This window comes from Lygodium microphyllum, unplaced genomic scaffold (assembly GCF_053477565.2).
Source record: "Lygodium microphyllum isolate KBCC unplaced genomic scaffold, Lygodium_microphyllum_v1.1.10 scaffold_64, whole genome shotgun sequence".
NCBI classification, from domain to species: Eukaryota; Viridiplantae; Streptophyta; class Polypodiopsida; order Schizaeales; family Lygodiaceae; genus Lygodium; species Lygodium microphyllum.
The window spans coordinates 633,443-661,018 of record NW_028229547.1 but is presented as its reverse complement, the minus strand read 5'-3'; the positions used below and the strand labels follow the sequence as shown (position 1 = coordinate 661,018).

Below are 27,576 nucleotides of genomic sequence, written 5' to 3'. Positions count from 1 at the left end.
ATGCCCGAGCGCTTAACGACCTTTAGGCTTTTTGTGAGAAGGGTCCCGCATACCTCATGTGCGAGCCTGCGAGGGCTCCTCTAATGAAAGGCAGAATGATTAGGTGGGATGCTTGTTCTAGAGGACTATAGTTTGGGGCCTGGGGTGCGAAAAGAAAGAAATGGGCAGATGTGTCGGGCGCATGCAGATGGAGTTGACGCGAGAGAGAGAGAGACAGAGAGACAGAGAGGCCCGAGGGAGAGGTTTCTTTTTTGGTGCGAACAGACTTGGGAGATGGTGGTAGGTTGGCCGGATTATGTGAGGGCCCGCCCCCATCTCATCCGTGGATCTATTCCTCCAACGCGAGCCACATCCTCGCCAGAGGTAGCGGGGCCCGCCCACGTCAAGAATCCCAGAAAACAGAAAATAAAGAAAATAACAAAACCCAAAAAGCGTACGTGGAAAATTAAGGAAAATATGTGGACGGGACAGATGCAAAGGCAACTCGCACATCGACCCCCCTTCCCACCCCCCCCCGCCCCGGTCTCGCGAGTCTCTCTGTGCCTCTCTGTAGATTGTACTCGTTTTCATTCCGTCTCGTACTCATATCTCCTTCCGTCATCTCCCCTGCTGGACGGCGCTTTTCTCCGACAGCTTCCGTCCTCCTCCTGACTGACCATGCCCCATGACCTCGGATCGCATGTTCACTCCTCCCTTCACCCCCCGCCTTTGATCCCCCCGCCATCCTGCGGCCCACAACCCTCCTCTCTCCCAGCTGCAGCAGCATTGCCTCTCTCTCCGTCATTATGGGCGTCATGACCAAGCAAGACATGACCTCCTCCACTGCTATGAAGTATAATAGTTCCGCTGCAACCCATCGCCGGACAGGAGACTGGTGCTTATCATAACTATACGTCTGTTCACCCTTGCATCAACTATAACTGTTTCATTATTCGGTGTATATTACTATATCACTGTCCACCCTTGCATCAACGATAACTGATTCACCATTTGGTGCATGTTATACCGCTGTTCACTCTTGCATCAACAACAACAACTACCCATTCACTATTTATTAATATTGTGCTCAACATCACGAGCTTCTGCTCAAGAGGCACCGCATCCCTGGCTAGGCACGGTCGGTGGCAGTGGACTGCCGGGGCACAGCACCCTTGCATCAACAATAACAGCTGATCCACTATTTATAAATATAGTGCTCAACACCATGAGCTGCTGCTCAAGAGGCACGGCATCCCTAGCTAGCTGTGTTGGGGTTTCAGCCGGCTGCCCTGCCCCCAACTGTACCTAGCTAGGTTGCAGGTCATCGCCTGCAGAAGTTCATGATGTTGGTATAATTCACAATGTGTGAATTATGGCAGGAAACTGTCTAAAACTTCTTGTTATCAACATTGGCTGATTCACTATATCTGATCAGACTTCTTTGTTTACAATCGCACTATTAAAACTGATTCACCATTGCCACAGTATTATATCTGATCACGTGCAACAGCTCATGATGTTGATACTCTACCACCTCTTCTTGAAACCATGTTGACTCTACTACTTGGGATCAACATCTATGAGAGTTCCCCATAATGGAAAATGAGCTAAACTTTATGATGCATAGATACAGTGACGATATGATCTCAGACATGCATTTAAGAACTTGTCATTATCTTATACGTCTTGCCCACTTTCCACAGGGCTTTCTCCCAAGATATTCCTAGCGATGTCACAGTGATCGTTGGAGACATCGCCTATTCCCTTCATAAGGTACACACTGCAACCCAACTGCAAGGCCGTCTTTATGCAGACCGATGCAGTTCAATCAAAGAATCCTTGTATCTTACTGCAATCGTACATTCATTTGTCCAGTTGATCATAGCGTTTTCTTCTGGCTACCACATCATTTAGATACTGTTGGGGCTGCCTTTAGGCGCTCTCCTTGCACGTACTTCACATTTGATTGCACCACTAGTCTGATCTCTCATTTTCTGATTCAAGAGATTGTAATCCCATGAAGCTGGGTACTGATGGATGTGTCTTCATGCTTTGGGGACAAAGTTCCCTCTCGTGTCACGGTGTGGCTGGATTCGCCGACTCGTTGCTGAAGCAAGAGATCCTGAATTGTCCAAGATCGAATTGCCAGATTTTCCTGGTGGTGCTGAAGCCTTTGAGCTTGCAGCGAAGTTCTGCTATGGCATTAATTTTGAGATCGACACCAAGAATGTGGCAGCTCTCCGATGTGCAGCAGAGTATCTGGATATGTCGGAGGGGTATGCAGAAGAGAACCTTTGCTCACGAACAGAGACATTCATAACTGAAGTGGCTTTGAGCAGCTTGCAGAATTGTGTCACAGTGCTGCAGGCATGTGAAAGTCTACTGCCTGTTGCAGAAGAGACAGGTATACTTGGGAAATGTGCGGAAGCTGCAGCTGCAAAAGCATGCTGGGACCAATTGACCCCTAGCATCTCTCGATCTGATCTAGGCAGTTCTGGAAGAATAGACATGAATGGTGCAGTAGGGAGTCCAGGGGGGCTCACACAAAGTACCCCTAGGAGAAAGTCTGTTGAATGGTGGGCTGAAGAGTTGTCAGTTCTGCGAATAGATTGTTATCAGAGAGTCATATCTGCTATGAAAGCTCGGGGCATTCGCAATGACAGTCTTGGAGCTGCCATTGCACATTACGCACAGAGATGGCTCAGAGGCCTCATGAGAAAGCATGCCCTTGATGTACGAAACAGGAGCAAGCCCAAAGTGCATGAGTCTACAACATCAGTTGAGCACGAACAACGAATCCTGATAGAAACTCTGGTCAGTCTTTTACCTGCGGAGAAAAATGTTACCCCTGTGAGTTTCCTTTCTGCCTTGTTGAGAATAGCTATATATCTTGACACAACAGTCGCATGCCGGCTTGACCTGGAGAGAAGAATTGGATGGCAGTTGGAACAAGCAACTGTTGATGACCTTCTCATCCCTTCCTATTCATACAGCGGTGATACTTTTTTCGACTTGGATACCATCACCCGCATTGTCTCCAACTTCTTGCAGCAAGAAGGGAGGGAGGAAGATCAAGATGTCCTTGCTCTTTATGACTATGAAAGCTCAGGGTCACCTGGCCAGAGTTCTATGATGAAGGCAGCTCGTCTGCTAGATTGCTACCTTGCAGAAGTAGCACCAGATGCAAACCTGAGCGTTTCAAAGTTTGTTGGCTTTGCAGAGATGATGCCAGAATATGCTCGCGTAGTTGATGATGGGCTGTACCGGGCAATTGACATATACCTAAAGGTAATTTATGTTTAGCATAGTTCTTGTCCTTAAACATGAAGCACTCTAGTATCTGCAGTTAAGGTCTTACTTCTAAATCATTGTAATGTGTTCTCCAGCACTCTGCATGCAGATATTAAGTTAGTGTGCATGCCTTGAGATTGTTTGCGTGTGTGGGGTTTTTTGTTTCTATTAGTTTCTCAAAGAAAACATGGATGTGAGTATGCTTCGAGATTTGCCTTAATATCAGTATGGTGAATCATTATGGCATTTAAGATGCAGTGGATATGGAAATTGCAGTTTCCAACCCAACATTTTCACATCCCAGTCCTTGTAGAATTGATTCTACACTAATAGTTGGTGGAAATTCTCTAAGGTCTCAGACTGTTAAAAATTACTGGGCTCCCTGGACAGCATGGAGAAACTACCTTGCCGTTTCACTCACCTCCCTCTACACCCTGCCAAAAAACGAAAAAGAAACAGATATACACATGCACACTGGTACAGCGTAGTTTCGCATATATCGTAATGGCCTGCTAATGTCTTGTACAGGCACACCCAGGACTGAATGATCAAGACAGAAAGAAGGTTTGCAGTTTGATGGACTGCCAGAAGCTCTCACAAGAGGCATGTGCCCATGCTGCTCAAAATGAAAGATTACCCGTACAAGTTGTGGTTCAGGTCCTCTACTTCGAGCAAATTAGATTGAGGAATGCTATGTCAGGACCTAATAATGCTGACAGTGATGAGAAATTCTCGCAAAGAGGGCTGCCTCTTTCTCCAAGAGATGAATATGCAATCATCCAGAGGGAGAACAGGGAATTAAAATTGCAGATGGAAAGGATGAAGACGAAGCTAGCGGGTGAGAAGGATCAAGAGCAACAGCTACCACCCCTTGCCAGTAAGCCTGAGGCAGTGGTGCAAGGATATATTAAGCAGGATGGAGAGAAGCCAAAGAGCCGATTTTTCCAGTCATTTTCAAAAAAGCTAGGTAAGCTCAATCCCTTCCAGCGCAACAGCTCCAATGACAATGCCCTCAAGACTCCCCGCACTCCCGATGTTCGTTCTCGCAGACCCAGACGGCATTCCATCTCCTAGCTTGAAAATACAGATATGAATTCCAGTTTATAACACAGATTCAACAGTGTCATTCCCTGCGTGACTAGGTGCATCACTATTCAACATGTCAGATTGAGAAAAGATACTGCATCCTCTGCCTGAGAGAACTGAAGAATCCTTAGCATGTATAACTGTCGGGTTTTCCTTAGAAATCCAAGGCCCATTATGTGACGTGCAGATTCAAGAAATCAGATTTATGTTTGTAAGCATGCATTGATACAACTGAGAAGCTCAATTGGTTTTATTTAGTACCAAGATATGTGTACATTCTCGATAAACTTGAAGCCGGTTTGTATGTCATTTTACCTGTATCAGTATCTCATAACCTTCTCATTCATTTGTAGGAGAACAGTTACCTGTATCACAAAGAAACACAATATTTGCATCAGTGCTTGTCCCTCTGTATAACAATGATAGTTTTGCAAGTCCTGTTAGGGGACACAGTGCTCTCTCTCTCTCTCTCTCTCTCTCTCTCTCTCTCTCTCTCTCTCTCTCTCGCTCAAATCTGTCTGCAACTGTATGTTAGTATCAAGGGCTATAACTTAATTTCGTCCAACCTACCCCATTGAGTTGGCCACACCTACAAACAATATCATGAGTTGCATATTTCTATGCTGGCCTACACAAAAGAGGTCTCAGTTACTTTGGGAAGTACATCCAACCAAATCCGGTGCTGCTATCTATTAATATACTGGAAGATTATACTAAACCCCTATCACTTGGTCTTCCCTTATTCAGAAATATATTGGCTGATGAGTTATTAGTAGCTGTTCTCAATTCATTGGTCCCTTTAACCACACCCATCTCCATGATTCTTTTAGGATTATTTACTAGTGCTATCCAAGCTTTAATTTTTACTATTCCAGTTGCAGCTTATATCAGGGAATCCATGGACAAGGCTACAAGAATAGAATGTGGGCCCTCTCTCTCACTCGTGAATCTGTCTGCAGCATCTTAGTATCAAGGGCTATTTAATTCCTTGTGATGCACTCTGTTTAAGCATCTGAGTTCCTTGTTACTCCATTCAATCATCTGGATCCCATTGAAGCAAAGACATTATGGGTGGAGATGTCTGGTTCAAGGATTCCCTGGGGCAGATACGTTAGCTAGAAGTGGACACTTGTGTCTACTGTCGTAGGTGCAGCTGCTGCACAGAAACAGACATTTATACCATAAAAGGTAGAAATGATAATATCATTTATCAATTTAAATGTGATTGTCTGAGAGTTATCATTTTTGTGCAGGCATCATAGCAATGTGCTAAAAACACTAGAATTAAGCTGCCATGACTTCTGTAAGTGAGAAGTCAGCAATCAAAGTTATGTTTCCTGGATCACTCTAGGACACCTCCGGTAGTGAAGCTACTCAATTTGAACCATAGTAGATTTTATTAGTACAAAAATTGTCATGTAGTTCAGGCTCATAAATCATTCTCTCTACCTTGCTGTCAATAATTCTCAGTAAGGGTCCTTTAAAACCCAAGCTCAAGAGTGAAAATAGCCTCAAAAGCAATCTGATAAATCCTAATAGTCGCCTGGAACTGAATTACAATATGATCAGAAACATGCACACGCTAATTAGCATAACTGATTGCCAAACTCATCCAAAAACAGACATCAGTTAGAATTCCCATTCTGAGGTCAGCAGGAGCAGAAAAATATCATGGCTAAACTCACTTTATTTGCATTGCTTTTCCTTGCGAGGCAGCAGACTTATAAACCGATACAACAGCATATAATTCTTGCATCACAGGCAAAACCCAGGCATCATCTTCTTCGTTCCTTTCATTTGATGTGTATTACTGTGAATTCTCCAGCAATTCGATGATAAACCTCCACCACCACATAAGCGTCGCGGACCTCGGGCCGAAGTAATTTACCCCAAGACACCCTGGAAATGCATTGCTTCCTCCTTCACATCCCGATTCCTGATCAACCTGTCAACCAACAGGTTGAAACTCCAATGCTCGACAAGGCCGTTGACATACACCTGTGAAGAAGGGTGACAAAAGTCACCCAAGATGCATTGCTTCCAAGAGAATTAACATCAAACCTCTTAACATGCTAATTTATTACCCATTAATCCTTGGATCTTCCAAATCAGACTACCAATTCCACATGGAAACCATTAGGGAAGGGCACGAAGCCAGCTTTGTGAATGAGCTTTTGTGGGCAACCTCATTAATCTTGTTCCACATAGTTCACTTACTCCACTCCTAGATATATCCATCTTCATTTTCACTTCTACCATATTCAAGTTGTTCCCGCTTTCACCGATACCACCACTATCATCGCCCTCACCACTACCTTCATACACATACACACATGCACATACACACACACACACACTCTCTCTCTCTCTATATATATATGCTCCTTGCTCTCTCCCTCCCTATTTGCCTCTGTGGACACAGCTACTCTGCTCATTGTTCTCTCTCCTCACCTATCTCCTTCTCATTCTCCCTTGCTCTCTCTCTACATGTGAACACCTCTCTCTCTCTCTTTCTCTCTCTCTCTCTCTCTCTCTCTCTCTCTCTCATACACACACAAATTGCCTATTGCTTTACTCTCTTTGTATCTATCTCTATCTGCCATCCCCCCCCTCTCTCTCTCTCTCTCTCTCTCTCTCGTGTTGTGCAAACAATTCTCTGTGTATGTCTGGGTGTGTGTGTGTGTATGCATGAATAGCACTCTATGTCATGTGAACGGTTCTCTCTCTCTCTCTCTCTAATTTATTATGTAAAGAAATTTCATTTTCTATAAGGAATTTTCACACACATATCGTGCGTACACACACACACACACTCTCTCTCTCTCTATCTTTCTCTCTCTACACCCAATCTATTCTTCATGTTGTGTCATCAAATCTCTGTGTGTGTGTGTGAATAACACTCTGTCGTATCATTGATTCTCTTTCTCTCTCTCTCTCTCTCCCTCTCTCTCTCTCTCTCATGTAATATGTAAACATTCATGTGTTCATTCTAGAATCATAGAACTTGACTTATATTAGGGTATGACATGTGTTGCATCAAATTTAACATTTCTTTACTTGTAAGATCTCTCTCTCTCTCTCTCTCTCTCTCTCTCTCTCTCTCTCTCTCTCTCGTTGGCAACATGGAAACATTCATGCAATCACTCTATATTGATAGACATGCATTGCATCGAATTTAACATTTCTTTACTAAGCTCTCTCTCTCTCTCTCTCTCTCTCTCTCTCTCTCTCTCCCCCATGATTTTAATACAATAGAATTCATGCAAGCAATCCAGATCCACATTTATATTACTTTGACTTCTGGCAAGTGTGTTGTTATTCCAAAACTAGGAGAGAGATCACCAAAAGCTTGTTAAAATTTTAACCTTAGCTAACCAAGTGAGCTATGACTGTATTTTTCTCAATGAAATAAAATGCATTTTTGCTAAGAGGTAGCATAGTTTTTGCTTTGCTGCTCACACTATGGGCATTGCTAGAAATGTTCTTTTACTTCCAAACATGAGGTACAAGTTTTCTTTTGTAAGGATGGATTGGTGTATAAACATGTTTACATATTTATCCATTCCAAACACTTGGAGATATAGGAGATACACATAGTACAAGCACTTGCACAACAAATATGCTTTTCCTTCTACTACATGATCTTTGAAATCCTAGCAATTAGATGTTGGGTTCTTTGCAATGCGCACATAATAACACTCCTACAAGTCACTTGAGTTAGGTGTCTCTAGTTTGAAAAGCTCATGCTTAAAGGGCTTCAACACTGTGTGGTCCTTTACAATTGCATCTAGAGCTTATGCTGAATCTATCCTTTTTCCTATGACTTGTGAAACACTACTTTGATATTTGTGTGAGCCCTCATTAACATCCACTTATTATGATGCCTTTTGTAAAACAAACCCACCACTCTCCAACATGTGGATTTCTTTTGCAGTCAAATTTGTACCTCATGCAATTAGCCATATTTGTGGAACTCTAAGTGATGCATGATGGATGGAAGAAAAAATGTTTCATATACTGCTACACAGATTAGATGCGAAACTTACTCGTAGCGAGCATAAAAAGTTCTCCCTCTCTCTCATTTTCTTATAAAATTGAAAGCACGTCTCATAAGACTCAAAATAAACTGAAAGAAGAGTAAAGAAAAATTCAACGACACTATTGGATACAATTTTCCCTTATACATAGAGTGGGCATATCTTCCATACCGTATGTATATTATTAAAATGAATCTTACTTCGCCTAAAGATAGACCCTTTACAATCACTCTTTTCGTAAAAGAGTTTGAGTTAATTGAATCGATAGTTACAATTGGTTGTATAACTCATAACTACTGAGAACTATAAAATATTTTAAAAATATATTTAATTGATGCTAGGAGGCATATTCCACGGTGGGTTCCGTGAGACCACGGTGGATTCCGTGAGGTTTTGCGGTGGATTCCGTAAAACTATCACTACAACAAAAAGGCTCCATAGACGCGCTTGTAGACACAATATTTAAATTGTGAAAAAAAATGTCAAGCACGTTTATTAACGCGTCTATTTGTGTGTCTACAAAATTGCGTCTAAAAGCGCGCTTATGATCAGAGTTACACGACACTTAGACGCCCCTATAGACGCGCGTATAAACGCACTACGTAAATATATAATCATATTTATAAAAAAGTGGACATATTCATATTGTGCGTTTATACAAGCGTGTATCTACGCGTCTAAAACCACGTTTACTCTGAAAGTTTTTGACGAGAATAGACGCGCATTTATCCTGCAATTTAGACGCACTGATAGACGTGCAAAATAGAGGTATGAAAAAAAAAACTAAAGACCCCCCCCCCCCCCCCCCCCCCCATCAACATCAAATTGTATGCTTAGGGAAAACAGAGAAAGATTATTTCAAAGATTGGATACTGAAAACAAAACAATGTATATAGCACACGAAATTTCATATATATAGATGAAACGTTTTTACATTATGAGTTCTAGTGCTTGTGACGTCATGGTCGCAAGCACTAGCTGAAAGTAATACATATCAAAAATGAAAATTACAAGCCAAGGGGAGGCATGCATGCATGGGGCTCCTCTATATCTCCTTAGAAGAGGCATAATCATCGCTACCACCACCACTGCCTGTGCCGCTGCCGTTGTGGCCACCGCTACTGCTAGTCCCCCCCTTTGCTATCCTCAACTATATCAGGGTTCACCTACACAAAGGATTAAGGTATATAAATACCATTACAAACAATAAATTAGAGTTATCTATACTTTTTATGTAAAAAATAAAACATACCTCTTCTGGTGGTGGAATCCTCATGGCGCGATTATATTGCTTCTCCGTGATGAGTCCCTCCTCGTAGAAATGCTGCCAAGTGGACGCCCGGTTATGACCTTGATGGTAGCCTACCTCTCTACGAGTAGGCATCCTACCAACGATATGATACTACAAAACAATTTGAACATACAACGTATTAAAACACACTACATAATGAAGTGAAATAAATTACAAAATTTAATTTAAAAAAAATCAAATAATGCTTATAAACTCAGCCTCCCATGACTCCCTACCACCTGATCCATAATGCGACAATCCCATGGTTGCCATTTGGATACGTCGTGCCTCTACATGCTGGCAACTTGTCATTTTCTCCGCTGCTCTCTTCTTGGCCTCTTTCCACTCCTTGCGGTGGCAATTGGGTGGTTGGCCATATCCAGGGCGCCCCTGCTCTTGTCTCCGCAATGACTCCTTGGCGCGCGTCATAAGGTGAGACCTCTTGTTATGAAGCGCGCCTCTCACCTTTGACCGTCCCCAATCATCTGAGAATCTTGAATTCTCGAGATTAGGGTACCTTTTATGTACTGCCCGTAGCACCTCTTGCCACAAACCATTTTTTTGGTGCTTGAAGGGAATCATGCAATCTTTGTATGTGGCATGTACGGCACTCCTCAAGTAGGCTATCACTTTCCTCCCCTCAAAGTCATGCAAGATACCACCAACATCAGTGATAGAGTAGTACATTTGTGGAGGCTCACCTCTCTCATTTTTCGGTGAGGGTGATCGAGAGCCACCACCTAGGCAACCCCCACAAAGCCCTCGACCTCCTCGTCCTCCCGCATCACTCTCCCTCCTCCCTCGATGTGCACTACCCTCTACCTCACTCGATACACGTGCTTCTGCAGATGCACGTGCTTTGGCCGATACATGTACCTCAACTGATCCCTGTGTAGGCAAAGATGTGATAGGTGTCCCAGACATCACATTGAAAACCTCATCTACAGTGGGAGGGCGACCAAGATAATTGGTCATCTCCCCCATGAATTGCTCCTTGTTGAATGGGATGCTGGAGGATCTAGGATTCCACATCTACACAAGAAAAATCATATTACCATGTGCAGATAAAACATATTACATACAGCATCCATACCTTCGTCTCTGTGCACGTCTACACCTATATCTCTGTGGGCATCTGTCAGCGCATCTCTGTGGGCGTCTGTCATCACATCTATTTCCGCGTCTACACTGTCATCTGGACGCATTGACAGACGCGCACAGTCGCACCATTTCTTCTCAAATTTGCTTAAAAAACAAAGCTAAAAAACCTCTATAGATGACAAGATCCAGCATGTGAAGAGAGAGACAAACAAACAGAGAAAGCAAACAAGATTGAGAGAGAGAAGAAGAACTCACCTTCTTTGCTTATTCCAATGGGTGGCGGCTAGGTTGCAAGCTCCTTGTCCTCCTTCTCCCTTCCCTTGGTAAGTTGCTTGAATCTTGTTCTCTTCCTTGCTGTTTGGTTCTTGTTCTTTACTCTTTGGCTCTTCTTTCCTCATGTCCTCTTTTTACTCTTATTTCCTTGCCTCATTGTCTTCATGAAGTGATATATAGACATGAGTAGTGATGTCGAGCTCGAACTGCAAAAAACGCAGGAAAGCACATGTTTGAAAAGAAAGCCACAACTTTTTTTAAATTTTTCTATACTTGCGTGGTGCGTCTGTCAGCACGTGTAATGGCGCGTGTATATGCGCAGATAATTCCTGTTACACGCGCTTACAGACGTACAGGAACAATTTAAGGAATCAATGCATGCATTTAGGGAATCAATTTAGGCGCGCTTATTTATTGAAGCTCTTGATAAATATTTATTATTTTGTATGCACATGGGCACATGATTTAAATATTTCATTATTGGACATTGTATTTGGGTATAGCTCGACTTTTGGGCCATCCAACCGCTTTATTATTTATTTGGACAAAAGTAAACACAAAAGATGAAGTATGCTTATTGTAAAAATGGGCTATTTTTGAGCTTTGAGATGAATAAATTTATAAATATATGCATTGTGAAGCGCTCACATAAGGTATGGGGGGATATTGTACCCAATTGGTCTTTTTGTCTCATCTTGTGCAAGTCTATCTTCTTGTTTTTTGAGCTTAAAGTAGAGTTATTTGTTCTTGGGGACCTTCTGGCGCTCACTACGTACGCATCCAACATCTGATTTGCACACCATTAATATATATACTAAAATCTCAAGTATCAATAAATATTTACAAAGAAGATATGTGCACACCTTAGAATAAAAAATTGTGTGTCTATTTAAATAATTTAATGAAGAAGTCTTTGGAATAAATTGTGCTTGCCATGCATATCCAATTTATCTTGCCTATAGATTAACTATCAAAAATTCAAAAAATCATGTTAGAAAAATAATTGACTTAATAAATACAATCAGTCGTAATAAATCAACTAATTATTGAAATTTTATTAAATAATCAAATCACATAGACATTAGCACTTGACATATGAATATTATGGTATCACCCATGTACGGTTGCACCCACGGTCACACATGCAAATCTCACGTCCAAAAGCATAGGCATCGAAAAATAATTTGCTCTTAGGAACATGCATTGTGCTAATGGAGAACAATTCAAGGCACTCATCCCATCAACATGCACACAAGGGAAAACCAGTGAAAGCGCTCATCCCCTCGTATAGGTGTCACCCCTGCGCATAGCCTCATCATAAGTGAAAGGCTCTCCTGCATCTGTAACCAAGACATAATGCATCGAGGGCTGAAATCTATCAGGTAGACGTTTATCTCTAGCAGACCGTCTCACGGCAAGCTCTGCTGCCTGCCTAGCTGCCTGTCTAACACCCTGACCATGAGCATATGCTGCAGCTATAGGCTGTCCAACTAGCTGTGCCGGAGCTCTCGGCTCCTCCTGAAATATGACTCTACGGATCTCAACAACTCTCTCAAGCTGCCTATGCATCTTGTCTTCATGGAATACTACATCATGATTACAGATGACTTTCCGTGCCTGTGGATCCCAGAGACGGTAACCCATCTCATCTCTATAACCAAGGAAAATGCATTTGACACTCTTAGGATCCAGCTTACTTCTCTTGTCCCTAGGCACATGGCAAAATGCCTCACATCCAAAGACATGGAGATGCGTATAAGAGGGAGGTTTTCCAGTCAATACCTCCTCTGCAACATGGAAATCCAAACCACTAGAAGGTGATCTGTTTATGATATGCACAGCTGTACTAACTGCCTCAGCCCAAAAGCTCTGTGGTAGGCCTGCATGGTTGAGCATACTGCGTATACGCTTCTGGATGGTTCTATTCATCCGTTCAATCAAACCATTCTGGGGAGGGGTGTGGGGGGCGGTCAACTGATGCTTAATACCCCTCTCATCACATAACTGCTCAAAAGCACGTGAGACATACTCACCCCCATTATCTGTCCTTAGGCATTTTAGACTATACCCAGGCTGGTTCTCAACCAATGCAAGCCATCTCTGAAACACAGCCAGGACATCGGATTTGAGCGTAATGGGATAAGCCCAAAATTTTCGTGAAAAATCATCTATGAAAGTAACAAAATACATTGCACCACCCATAGATTGACAAGGCATGGGCCCACAGACATTCGTATGTATCAATGCCAAGGGCTCACTCATGCATGGCCTACCAGACTTCTTATGCGTAGACCTAGTCTGCCAGCCATAAAGAAAATGCTCACATGAATCGAAACATGCATAATCAAGGGGCGGTAAGTACTGCAAATCAGAAAGCATTTTCATTCCCTTCAAAGACATATGGCCCAAACGGGTATGCCAAAGAGATACATGTGGGATAGAACCCACAGACAAAACATGATGAAGGGAAGAAGCGGATACAATCAAGGGATAGATGCTGCCAGGCCTCGGCACCTCTTGCAATCACAAGTTTGCCACGAGTGATCTTCCATGCAGAGTCTCCAAAAGATATATGATAACCTGTGTCATCAAGCTATCCAGCTGACATGAGACTGCGTGTCAAAGCAGGTACATGACGTACATCCTACATAACAAAACTGTTGCCAGAAGGAAACTGCAGCCTAACATCACCAATGCCCACAATATCAAGAGAGCTATCATCACCCAAGCGCATAGAATCCGAAACAATACGATAGGAATGAAACGACTCTTGGAAAGGTGTCACATGAAAGGACGCACCTGAGTCCAAGAGAAACACTATGCATACATGGAGTGTATCTCTGTCATCTGCGAAGCATTAGAAGAAGCTGCAAGGATATAATCATCATCAACATCCTCAGGCTGGATAACATTGATTTCTTAAATTTTAATATTGGACTTTGCAGGCACTATGCTGCGATCAGAAGACTTATCCTGCACTTTGTCTTTCCCCTTATCTTTGCGTCTTTCATTGCACAGTTCATGGCATTGTGGCCTAATATGGCCCTTTTTCCTACAATGGTGACAAGTAACACCTGCATTCTTGCCACGGGATTTACTACGTGACTTCCCACGAGACTTGGACCGAGATTTCTAAGAATCCTATCCACGACCACTACCACTGCCATGCTTTCCATATCCATCATTCCTGCCTCTAACTGTCATAGCATGCGGCACACGAGAGGCATCCAAATTCTTACGGTTAACCTCTTCTTGCAGAAGAGCACTCTCAACATCAGATAAGGTAGCAACAGAGGCACATAATGCAGTGCGGAATACATCCCATGACTCATTAAGAGTACCAAACAAGAAAAGAGGAGTGGCATCCTCTGTAAAAGTGATGTCCTGCGAAGTCAAGTTCTTGAGTATAGCATGGAACTGGCTCAAGTGAGCAGACATAGTCACATTCTCCTTCATGCGCAGATCCATAAGTTGCTTTAGCCATTTGTTCTTTCTCAAATACATTGTAATGAACCAGTTCTGTGAGAGATAATACAATAGTGGACTTGCATAACTCATCAAGCTCAAGCCATTCCTCATTTGGCATAGTTGCAAGTGGATGCCCGCTCAACCTCAATGGTTCGATCTGCGATTTCTGCACCAACACCTGCCAACAAATCTGGCTCTTCCAATAAGAGTAATTGGTACCATCAAGCTTAATGATGTTGAAAATAGCAGATGAACTCACCATAATGCAGGCTGAAAGACTACAGACAGTTCAAAACTACTTGTTGTTTACTACAGAAAATGACAAAAAATCACCAAAATCGAGAGAAAATGGCGAGAAAAATGTAACCAAATCACTGCACCAAGTCAATAAATGATAGCCAAGACATGACCAGCCATACATGGGCATAAATCAGCACCAAATAGTCATCAAGACCCTAAGCAAACACCCAAACATGTCACCAAAGCATCCATCAGTGAGAGTAGGGATACCCCCTGGAGGACAGTAGGGCAAAGTATACATAACACTGGCAAGACCTGACACCAGTAGGTGTATGCTCACAAGAGTGCAAAGCCCAAGCTCAGGTCAAAAGTAACTCCAAGATATCAGTGCACGAACCATGCAATATTTAAGTGTAAGAGATCCCAAAGTCTCAAGTATTTGCAAAATGCTCAAATAGCATAAACCTCCTGCTCAATGTCGGTCAAGCATACAAGATGCTCCCACTAGCACAAAAGGCAGATAAATGAGCTCAACAACTCAATCAAACTAAGTCAAAGTACCAAATATAGGTAACAAAGACAATGCCTCAATAGCATCCCAAGAGCATGACGGCCACAAAGCAACTGTAGGTAGCATCCATGAGTAAGACATACATCCCAATAAAGATATCTGACAACCAAAATGACATCCAATACAAAATTTCGGAATAGCAAATGAGAATCCAAGCCAAGTCTTCAGAGAGCACTAAAGCTCAACAAGTATATGGTACACTGTGCCAAGACAAATGCATCAAGCCGTAGGCATCGGGTAAGCATGTACCCAAAGAGCATATAACTGTCAAAGCACTGACCACTGTCAAGCATAGACCGATGTCAATAAGTGCGGGATGAAATAAGCTCAAGCTTACAAAAGCATCTGGATTCAATGACAAGCTCAAAGTCGTCCCTTGATGATCAATACATCATAGCATAACCCAAGACATACACCTGAAACCAATAGGCATATGTCAAAGCATGAAAGATAGCTTTAGCCCAAGAGTATTCATCATGCATTTACTGTTATAAACTGTGTATTTTCAGCCCCACAATCAGGCCAAAATCATAGCATGACATGTAGCTTCAATCCCCCAATCAATTAGGATGCAATAGGCATCAAACCAGTTATGTAGTCATGCCCAAACAAGCATAGGCATAAACTGTGAATGTAGCACTAGCATCAAATGTCTGTAGACTGTTTATAACAGTTCTGAAACACTATTTTTAGATACCAAACCAATGCCTAATCTCAAAGGATCAATGCCAAGTATCAATACATGTGCAAAAAGCCTCAAATGGAGCCCAAACAAATGCTTAATGCCAAGCTAGAGCTGGAGTTGAAGTGACTGAATGAAATCTATCCAGAATCAGGCACAGATTTGCGTGATGATACTGTTGCTCTTGTTAGTCCACATGGCAAGTCTGGAGATATTGGAGGGCTCAAACATGAGCCAAAGAGGCCTTGGAACAAGCCTCTAGTAGCCCACAACCAATGGTGGCAAAGAGATATGAAGATTGGAAGCTTCAATGGTGGCTACCCTAATTACCTAGACATGTGGACTGAAATAAATCTCTAAAATAATGAATCAATACCTCAATGTCAATGCCCTGATGGTGTCTCAATAGGTCGGGAAGAAGCTCGGGAAGCCGGGGAGTGACGGGAGCTCAAGAGAATGAGCTATGGCTGCCGGGAAGGAGACCCAATGCGAGTGGGGAGTTGATGGGAAGCTGAGAATGCCACGAGCCAAGCTCAAGAGTCAGAAAGTCGAGCTCTGATACCAGTTGAAAGGTGAGAAGGATCGAAGCTTGCACGCAAGAACTATGGTGGGAGAGCAAGAGCAAGAAAGAGAGAGACAAGAAATGGGAACTCCAACAGCCACAATGTGTGACCAGGCCTTCCTTTATTCAAATTGTCACTAAAAGAATAAAGAATAAAGTGACGGTGACAGGCGCCCGCCACCTTTAGTGTGCATTGGCAGTGACGGTCAGTGTAGTAATACACGGGTGGCTAGGCGGAGGTGCCTTTACCCCCAACAAAGGCATTGGCAAAAGCATGTGGAGAGAAGGTAAAAGAGTGGCCACGATTGCTCCCTTATGCTTTGTGGACTGATAGAACAAATCATAGTGCTGTTACAGGATATATGCCTGCAGAATTAATGTATGGTCAAAAACCTATCATGCCGATAGAAGAGATAACAGTCACATGGAGTGTGTTACCTTGGGAGGAGGAGTTGAATCGAGAGGAGTTGTTGGCCTTATGCATTAGACAATTGGAAAGAAAGTCAGAAGACATAGAGGCAACAACTGCAAAGTTAAAGGCAGCAAGGATACAGAACAAGAAACGGTTTGACAAAAGACATAGACTGAGACCAAGAACCATACAAGATGGGGATTGGGTATTGGTTTATGATAGTAGTTTAGATAGCCAGCATAGTGCCATGCGTAAAGTTTCCAAAAGATGGTTTTGACGGTATGTGGTAAGACAGGTGTTTGATAATGCTATTTATGCATTAAATGAGCAGGATGGGATAGCCATAAAACTTCCAGTAGCAGGGAAAAGAATCAAATTATTCAAAAGGTAGGAATCTACTACCTATGAGTTGCCAGAATTGGAAGAAAATAGTGGCCATGATACAGGGGTTGGCCAGGAAGATATGGAAGATGAAGCAAAGGATATGGTTGCAGAGGATGATGAGATTTTTCATAAAAAAGACAGATTGACGAAATCGCGCGTGTCACGATCGCTGTAAACAGGTTGAAAATTGTAGATTGAATTGAAAGAAGAAGAATGAGTGATCTGGGGGATCCGTGATCAAGTGTCATGGGGTTTTACCCCCCCTTTCGGAGCCAACGGAGCCATCAGATTTGGGTTCCGGGCAGTAGAGAAGGAGCTGTATTTTTTTTGCATGTTTTGTTCTACGAAGAAGCTCCAAGAGATCTAATGCTTGGAGATTGCTTCTGAGCAGTGCGAAGATTCCAGGTTCTTTCAATACATATTGATTCAATTCATTGTGATTTATCTTTGTAGTGTTTACCACTTGGGTATTCTCTATCTTCTCTTCCACCTCCTATCTCTACTTCCTTCTACTTCTGATCCCCGGTGGATTCGACCTTTCGACAAAAACCCCTCCGACAGTGTCTAGCCACTCGAGCTATGAGGCCCCACTCTTAAGTGCCTTGCGTGCGTTCGATCGTCTGTGTGACATGTACACACGCATGCACTCCATCATCCAGCCCATGGAAAACCTATGTGTTGTGGCTAGTACCGGAAACTCCTCATGCAAGGATGCTACTATGTAACACTTATGCTCATCTTGGAAGCTCTTATGCATATACATTGATGTATGTATTTGGAGACTTTGTTCTGAATGAAATAAGCAAGATCTCTCCCTTGCATTATGTTTTTTGGACCACCATTGAATACTATATGTATGGTCCTCCAATTTCCATGAATCCTCAAAAATTAGTGCTTGGATTGGCATACTTCTCCATTAATTCATTCAACTTTTACTAGAGTAGGACTTGTGCATATGTATCCTCTTCCTTCATCTCACATATTGGCATAGCAATCAACTCTTGTACACTATAAAAACACAAGGTAGTAATTGAAGTTTTAAGGAGAACTATATTCGTTATGTTTGTGTTGTGATGGTAAAATCGGGTAAGAGAAAGTACATTGGGTCATACACATGTGGTGCCATGGTGGTCCAATCATTAATATGACACACATGGTCGAAGCATATCTAACTATTGCATAGGTTCCCAATGCCATTTCTTTTCATATGATTCACTAAGTCAACCCTTGAGGCTGGCCTAGTCATTGACATTTTGAATATAAAGCATATGATATTATTGTCAATGACTCGCCCAAGAAATAGGCTACCATGGAAAAATCTGTATGTACAACATTACTTTAACTTTAGAAGATGAGATTCCATCCCTTGATTGCTCTTAGCACATGTAACACAAACCCTCGGGGAAGTTACTATATGTATATCCTCTACATCATGTGCGTTCAAGGCTTATTTATAATTATCATTATTTGTGATTTTTTAAAAATAAAAAATAACCCTTCTATTCAATCTGTAAATAACCCCTTTATATTATGCCCTTCTATATGTAAAAAATGTATAAAAATAGTATTTTAAAAATACCTTATTTTGAATCCACGTGACACACACATATATTCTTGAGTAACTTACCTGAGCACAAACCACATGTTGAACCTACTTGCGTGGAATATAGAACATCATATGCTAGGCTTTTTCATGTTATTACGGTACGATTGATTTTCTAAATGGAACAATTTGTTATTTGTTCCTTTGAATGAGTGATTGGAGTCCCTCAAGCATCATTGATAGTTTAGTGTTAGACATGGGAACACCATGCTCACGAACCAAGGCACTTATCACTAGTCTTCTAGCAACAATCATTTGCAAGTGTCGAGGCCTAATTGCACTAAAGGCTCTTACAACTTCCTCTATACTTTTTTTCACCTCTTTTACATTGGCTCTGCATATGCCTCTTTGCACGTCATATTTATGTGTGCATTGATGGGATGAAAAGACTTGACATTGTGCTTGCCAACATAACATAATACACTACACACTTGGAGAGCAAGATGGGGTGGGGGAGGGGCTTGCAATAGAAGCATCCAAGGCTTCTAAGACCATCATTTGACATTTCAACAGTTAGTATATTGGTATGAAGTTTTCCTACATGGCATGATGTGGAAGTTAATCCATAAAATATACTCAGAAGAGTATAGTGGTATTAAGTTTTCCTACATGGCATGATGTGGAAGTTAATTAATAAAATTTACTCATAATACCATACAAAATCTAGGACATGCTCTTCCAATTATATGCTTCTAAAGACTTTGCAAACCAAGAATCTTATACTTGTCTATGCCACCTTATTCGGTGAACTGAAAATTAAATAGCTAACACAATTTCTATTTGTACATCTTAGACACATTCATTAGGGGAGATTTGAGGTCTCAAAAATGTCATATAAGTGATTCCATAGAGAAAATATTTTAGAAAACAAAATTATATTTTAGATTTTAAACACTTCTATATTTTGGTAAGTAAATATATAAAAAATTGTTACTAAGTCATTGTCATGATATTCTCATGGTCACATTAAACCTGGCAATCTAGACCACCATAAAGGTGATAGAGGTTGTCATAATGAATATCTTAATCATCTTGATTAAAGTGAAAAATAATATTCAATTTGAATTTTTTAAAACTTTTTATTACTTCCCTCCATTCTCACTCTCTTTTTTATTTCCCCTCCTCACTAGTTTCTTCTTAGTTTTCCTTCTTGTTTCTAATTCACCTAGTTTTTCAATCCAGACTTCTAATCACATCCTTAGCTATGGATCAATCATCCAATGATCTCTGTAGCTCTAGTAAAAGACCTCTCTATCATCTTCATATTGAGTTGGATAATGAGTATGAACCAATAAGGAAGAGAACAAAACCCATTACTATTACAGAGTCTATGAAACATATACTCAGGTTTGAAGAAAAGAAGAATCTTAATCTTTGGTTAGATGGCAAGCTATATCCCAAAGATCCTAGCGAAAATAGCACTCCATCTTTCTATAATAGCTCTTCATTGATGAGGTTCATTGGTGATGGTTATAATGGGTTTCTAGGTTATACACTTTACTTGGTTGTAGAAAAGGATGTCCTTAGATTGGAGAATCATCTTTTATCAAAACATAATAATGAGTTATTGCAAAAGCTAGAGATCTATCAATAGAGGATTCATTTGTTGGAGAAACACATCGAATCTTGTCAATGAAAGTAAACCATTTTAGGCCTTTGAAATCAATAAAGGGCTCTTAAAAATATTGAGAGTCTCAATGAGGAGGTGGTGGTTGCAGTAAAAGAATCCAAACAGCGAGATACATATTTTTTAACTTTAAAAATATTAAAGATGGCTTTATTTATGATTAATCGTATTGATTTGTGATGTTAATTTTGTTTAGGTCTCTTCTTCAACCGAATGCAAGTGAAATAGATTCTTTAAAAGAATCTCAATTTATTATCATCTTCTTTCTTCAGTAGTTTCAAAAGCTATTTTGGAGAAGAATAAATTTAAAAAGGCAAAGAAACAATGCTTCGAGTAATTTATAAGGGATCATTCTTTGTATATTGAGTTAGTGCAAAAGACACCTGATCGTATTGATATTAGTCGAGAATCTTACTTATATGCAACTTTTCCAGATTTTGCAATCAAATATGAAAAAAGGATAGGTAAGCAATTGCATACTTCCAAGGCCATCTCTGGTTAGATCTATTAGATAGAGAGTGAATAAGAAAGTGATGGAGATTCTGGATGACCCTTTTCATATCAAGGCTAACTTCAAGGGGTAGAAAAAATGAAATTATATTCAATGAATTCAATAATATTTTCCTCAACTTTTCCACCATACAATGTTTAGTGATAAGATTCAATGACTTATCACTAGAAGAGGCACAACGAGTGGCTAGATTTGTGGTTAAACTTAATGAAAGTGAGATTCTGAAATGCACAAAATTAAAGAGTGTCTTCATTACCTTGATGAATAGAGCACTTTCATCAAGTCATTGCAATCACTCAATGTCATTTAGTATTCAATCTGAACACAACATCTAGTGGCTAGGAGCATGTGAAGTAGATACAAAGGATTTTGATATATTGTATTTGTCAAGATTGTGGGAGAGAAGGAAGGAGTCTCGCTTGAAGCTTTCTTGCTTGCACAATGGGGGAAGACACACAAGGGTGGAGGCTGAAAACAGTTTTCCTCTTCTTAGTTGTGTAAGCCAAAAGAACTCAACTAACTAAGGTGGCATACTAACTGAGCCACGAACTAGAGTAGATAAGGATAGCTATCATGTAGCTATTATTCATGGGCGGTGTACCAACCGCGTCTGCAACTGACAAGTCGGTGACATAAATACACAATGGTCACCCTGGCGTATCACGAGTGGAGCTCGATATCTCAACACTCCCCCTCGAGCTCAATCCCAATTCCTGCACACCAAGCAGGTCTCTGAACTTGCGTAGCTTCTCTGCGCCTAATGCCTTCGTGAATATGTCAGCTACCTGATCCTCTGTGCTGACATAAACTAGATCAATAAGACCTAGTAAAACCCTCTCTCGCACATAGTGATAATGCATCTCAATGTGCTTTGTTCTAGCATGATAGACTGGGTTATTTGCCAAGTGTATACTACTCATGTTGTCACAATAAATGACAACCTAGTAAAACCCTCTCTCGCACATAGTGATAATGCACCTCAATGTGCTTTGTTCTAGCATGATAGACTGGGTTATTTGCCAAGTGTATACTACTCATGTTGTCACAATAAATGACAACTGGTCCATCTGTAGACTGATGCATATCATAAAGTAGCTTATGCAACCAAGCTACCTCACATGCAGCCATTGTTGCACCCCTGTACTCAGCCTCTGTGCTCGACAAGACAACTATAGGCTGTTTCTTGCTGCTCCAAGTGACTGCAGCACTCCCAAAAGAGAACACATATCCACTGGTAGATCATCTATCAGAAATACTACCAGCCCAATCAGCATCAGTGTATCCATGCAACTGTATCTGAACCCCAGTCTCATAAAATAGTCCATACTGCAATGTGGACTTCACATATCTGAGTATGCGTCTAGCCGCATCCAAATGTGGTTTCCTTGGAGCCTGCATAAACTGACTTACCAATCCAACAACATAGCTCAAATATGGCCTGGTAATAGTCATATAAATCAAACTTCCTACTATGCGTCTGTACATAGTAGGTCTTCTAGAAGCTCACCTACATCTGTGCTCAGCTTCACATTCTGCTCCAAAGGAACTGAAATAGGCTTACAGCCTGTCATCCCATATTTGGATAGCATGTCCAATCCATACTGCCTCTGCAAGAGCTATATCCCACTTGGTGATCTAATCACCTCAATGCCCAAGAAATAACGTAGCTCTCCCAAATTTTTCATCTCAAACTTCTGCTTCAATAGCATTTTCACATGAAGGATATCTTCATCACTGTCACCTATCATAATCAAATCATCAACATAAATGACAAGTAGCATAATACCTTTCTCTGTTTTTCTCACATAAAGTGAGAAATCTACCTTGGAAATCTGAAAGCCAATAGTGACAAGATACTGTCCTATCTTGTTAGACCATGCTCTAGGTGCTTGCTTCAAGCCATACAAGGCTTTCTTCAACCTGCAAACAAACTCAGGATGAACAGCATGCACATAACCTGGTGGCTGCTCCATATAGACCTCTTCTTGCAAATCACCATGCAAGAAGGCATTCTTTACATCTATCTGATGTAAAGACCATCCCTTTGATGCAGCCATAGCAATGACTGCTCTTACGGTTGCCATCCTTGCAACCGGACTGAATGTTTCTTCATAGTCAATGCCATATGTTTGTGCATACCCCTTGACTACTAATCTTGCCTTGTATCTATTCACAAAACCATCTGCATTGTGCTTCACCTTATAAACCCACTTACAGCCAATTGCATTTTTACCTTTAGGCAAAGGTACCAATTCCCATGTAGCATTTGCTTCCAAGGCATCCATTTCTTCATCCATGGCTTTCTCCCATTTTTCTTTTCCCATGGCTTCCTCAAAAGAAGTGGGTTCTGGTTCCTGTATCACTTTAACCATATATGCATAGTGAATGGCTGTAAATCCATCATATTTCAGCCTATCCACAGGATACCTAGCTCTCGTAGACCTGCGCAAAGTAGGTTCACTCCCAGGTGCTCTCAAAACATCCCTGGTCTTCCTTACTCCAGGTGTAACAATAGAAGGAATACCCAACTCATCATCAATGCTCTATTCTGAGCCACTAGATTCACCATCCACATAAGAGTGACCTGCATTCACATCAAACATGGGCTGATCAACCTTCTCTTTTCCTTTTCGTGATACCTGCATACCACTATCTGCATTACTTTGAGAAGATTCTCCTGATCTCAATCAGCTTGTCCATGGCGAAGAATGTGAACCACTACTAGAGAACGCTCTAGGTCCACTAATATTTTGTGACTGCTGCTGTGAATTTTGTGCAGCATTACCATTTTGTGCATCTACATCATCAATCACATTTACTGGTTTATACCAGCTACTCATCTCATAAAAAACAACATCTCTGCTCACTGTAAACTTACGAGTAGAAGGGTTATAGCATCTATACCCTTTTTGCTGCAGAGAGTAACCAATAAAGATGCACTTCTCAGCTTTTGGATCCAACTTGGATCTCAACTCATCTGGCACATGTACATAGGCAATGCAACAAAAAATTTTCAAATGAGAAATATCTGGTTTCCTACCAGTATACCTCTCCTCTGGAGTCATTCCATGTATTGCTGCAGTGGGAGTCCTGTTCATTATGTAGACTGCTGTAGCAAGTGCTTCAGCCCAATAAAAATCTGGCAAGTCTTTTTCATTGAGCATGGCACGAGATACCTCTCCAATATGCCTGTTTTTTCTTTCTGCAATTCCATTTTGTTGTGGGGTATGACTGCATGAATATTGCTGCTTTATGCCATGCTCCTGCAGGAACCTTGCAAACTCATTTGAGAGGTATTCTCCCCCTCCATCTGACCTTAGGCATTTTATCTGTAAGCCTGTTTCTTTTTCAACCATAGCTTTAAGAGTTTTGAAATGCCCAAAAACTTCACTTTTCTTTTTCATAAAATACACCCAAACTTTTCTGCTATAGTCATCAATAAAACTGACAAAATAATGACAGCCTCCAAGAGATGCAGCTTTACTTGTCCACACATCAGAGTGGATTAATTCCAATGGCTTCTTACTCTCTTGAACATGTCTAGGAAATGGTTTCCTTGCCTGTTTTCCAAACTGACAGGCTTCACATACCTTATGCATTTCTGCAACCTTGAATTTCGGCAAACCTGCAACAATATTTTGGGCCTGCATTGATTTAAGTCGCTGTACATTAACATGACCAATGCGTTTATGCCAGATATCAATATCTGCAACTACACCGGTCCCATGTGCAAACATTGCTGCACTCAATTCAGACATGTCTGCATCCAATGTAAACATTCTGCCATTCTTCTTTCCTTTTGCTATCAAGCGACCTTTATTTTTCATATCCTCAACAAAGCATCCATGAGGATTAAATCTGACCTGCAAGCCCTGCTCAACCATTTGACCAACAGAAACCAGATTCTTGGTGATATTCGGGACATGAAATACATCGGAAAGGTATTTCTTTTTCCCATCCTGCATAGACAAAGGAATTTTTCCAATCTGCACAATAGGATGTGCAGTATCATCACCAGTCTCCACAAATCCTGGTTTTTCCATTTTCCTTGCATCCTCCATCCATTCTGCATGACCTGTCATATGGTTTGATGCACCTGAGTCAACATACCATACATCGTTGCTTTCTTCTGCACTTGTCACAGAATTGTTCATGTGCTGCACCATAAACAGATGCTCATTTCTGTCATCACCCTGTCTACTAGAGGATGCATAATTTTCTTGTTGCAGTTTTCCATTCATGATGTCATTCTGCTTTTTATAGCAGTCTTTAGCCATATGACCCATTTTACCACAATAGTAGCATTCAACATTACTGTTTGCATTTTGGCCTCTTTGCCATCCACCACGACCTCTTTGGCTCCCCCTGCCTCTAGAGTTACCATGTCCTCCTCCATAGGACTGGTTTTCTTGAGTTTGCTGCATATTCTGATTTCTACCACGGCCTCCATATCGGCCTCCTCTACCTCTGCCTCTACCTCTTCCAGCATTTGAGTAGAAGACAGCTTCTTTTGAAGTTCCTCCTGAAGAAGATGCACCACCATTTCTTTGCTCCTCAGAAATTAGAAGAGCAATCAGCTCCTCAAAATCAGGAAATCTTTCACGAACTGAAATGGATGTCCGAAACTGTGCATAATCCTTTCCTAGACCATTCAAGGTCACAGAAACTAAATCATCATCTTCCACTGGTGACCCAATGGAAGCAAGTGCATCTACAATCTTCTTCACCTTCATGTGGTAGTCGTTGATGCTCATATTTTCTCTTTGCACATTGTGCAACTCTTGCTTGAGCTGCATTTTCCTAGCTTGCGTATTTATGCTATACATTTTTGACAAAGTATCCCATGCCTCCTTTGGCGTACTTGCATCCTGAATATGCACAATCATAGAGTCTGAAATGCTGATAGACATCCAATACATAACTTTCCTGGCTCTCTCATGCCATGCTTTAAATGCCTGCATTTGCTGTTGATTGGGAACATCAGGAAGAACTGGTTCTTCTTCATTTCCTGCAACAAATTCCCAATATCCTTTTCCCATAAGGAAATTCGTCATTCTAAACTTCCATGCTTGGAAGTTGTTCTTGTCAAGCTTTTCAGTGACAATCTGTGAAAGAGAATCAGATGCCATAACAGAAGATTGCAAAAAATTCTGTCACTGCAAAAACCACAGCTTCACCCTCACAAGGGAAAATCTGCAAAACTGGCGAAAGTGGTATTTGACCACACAGTCACTTCCTAGTGACAATTTTGCATCAACAGGCAACAGGGATGATTCTGTAACTCCCAATGTCTCTGCACACAAGCATACAATGCAAATTTTACAGTAACTATTCATCGACCTGTAGAACAGTGGCTGCACAACATAAAACTGGGCCTTTTCCTGAGTGCGTGCAGAAAACTTCCGCCTCCAAAACAGGCCCCGAAATGGCCTCAAATAAAAAAAACAAGGTCGCCAAGGACTAAAGCCCTGCCCCGCAGCATATACTGCCCTCTTGCTTCACCGCGAAGGGCGTCTCAACCTGAGACAATGCACTCCTGCACTTTCCGGTTGTGCTACCTGCAGAGATCTGCTCCCAAAACAGAAAATGAAAGCAACACTGCTCCTCTTACCAGAACACCGCGAGCTTGGCTTGCTTTCTTGAGCTCCTTACCACGAACAAGGCTCTGATACCATGTCAAGATTGTGGGAGAGAAGGAAGGAGTCTCGCTTGAAGCTTTTTTGCTTGCACAATGGGGGAAAACACACAAGGGTGGAGGCTGAAAACAGTTTTCCTCTTCTTAGTTGTGTAAGCCAAAAGAACTCAACTAACTAAGGTGGCATACTAACTGAGCCACGAACTAGAGTAGATAAGGATAGCTATCATGTAGCTATTATTCATGGGCGGTGTACCAACCGCGTCTGCAACTGACAAGTCGGTGACATAAGTGTATTACGAGTGGAGCTCGATATCTCAACAGTATTGGGTTTTTAAATCAAACACCAATACTTGATATTATTAAGAGATGACAGGCAAGAGAAGAGCTATTTGTTGAAGGATTTGGGAACTATACGATTGAATGGCATATAGCTCTGACTTAAAGACACTCAAATGTATGTGCAATGTGTCAAAGGGAGCCAGCTCTAGATCTCCTTGACTATATTACATATCCCTAACCATAGAGTTGAGTTCAAGCAATTGGAATAGAGCTCCCTCTAGGCACAACAAGGATTCACATTTTAAGCTTATCCTAGATATTTCTTTAGTGAATGCCCATATATGTACACTTAATGCACTTTGCACGATAATTGAAAAGCTTGTTCATCTTTGAATAGGGTTTGTATGGAAGTTGAAGCCATTTTAGCTATAGAAGAGATGCTATAACAAAGATTGAAAAGTCATATCTGCAATTGGTTTGCATGGTGGTAATGTTGTTATTGAACCAAATTTTCAAAACTCTAAGGATGGCAACTATGTCC

At 41.4% G+C, this 27,576-nt stretch overlaps 1 protein-coding gene across 1 annotated transcript; it reads left to right on the top strand.

Moving 5' to 3' along the window:
- Positions 1–525: 525 nt before the first annotated feature.
- Positions 526–4,802, top strand: LOC148008840 (BTB/POZ domain-containing protein At5g48800-like). The gene is made up of 4 exons (XM_087673995.1): positions 526–874; positions 1,683–1,752; positions 2,044–3,267; positions 3,799–4,802. Exons 1-4 carry the CDS (start codon positions 786–788, stop codon positions 4,342–4,344), a joined length of 1,929 nt encoding a protein of 642 aa, XP_087530121.1. The 5' UTR covers positions 526–785; the 3' UTR covers positions 4,345–4,802.
- Positions 4,803–27,576: the final 22,774 nt, after the last annotated feature.

What these genes read in the sequence shown, in the direction of transcription:
- LOC148008840 (XM_087673995.1), top strand. Translation starts at nt 786, where the DNA reads ATGGGCGTCATGACCAAGCAAGACATGACCTCCTCCACTGCTATGAAG. An exon ending in CATCGCCGGACAGGAGACTG is followed by an intron (nt 875 to 1,682) that starts GTGCTTATCATA and finishes CACTTTCCACAG; the next exon opens with GGCTTTCTCCCAAGATATTC. An exon ending in TCGCCTATTCCCTTCATAAG is followed by an intron (nt 1,753 to 2,043) that starts GTACACACTGCA and finishes TTGGGGACAAAG; the next exon opens with TTCCCTCTCGTGTCACGGTG.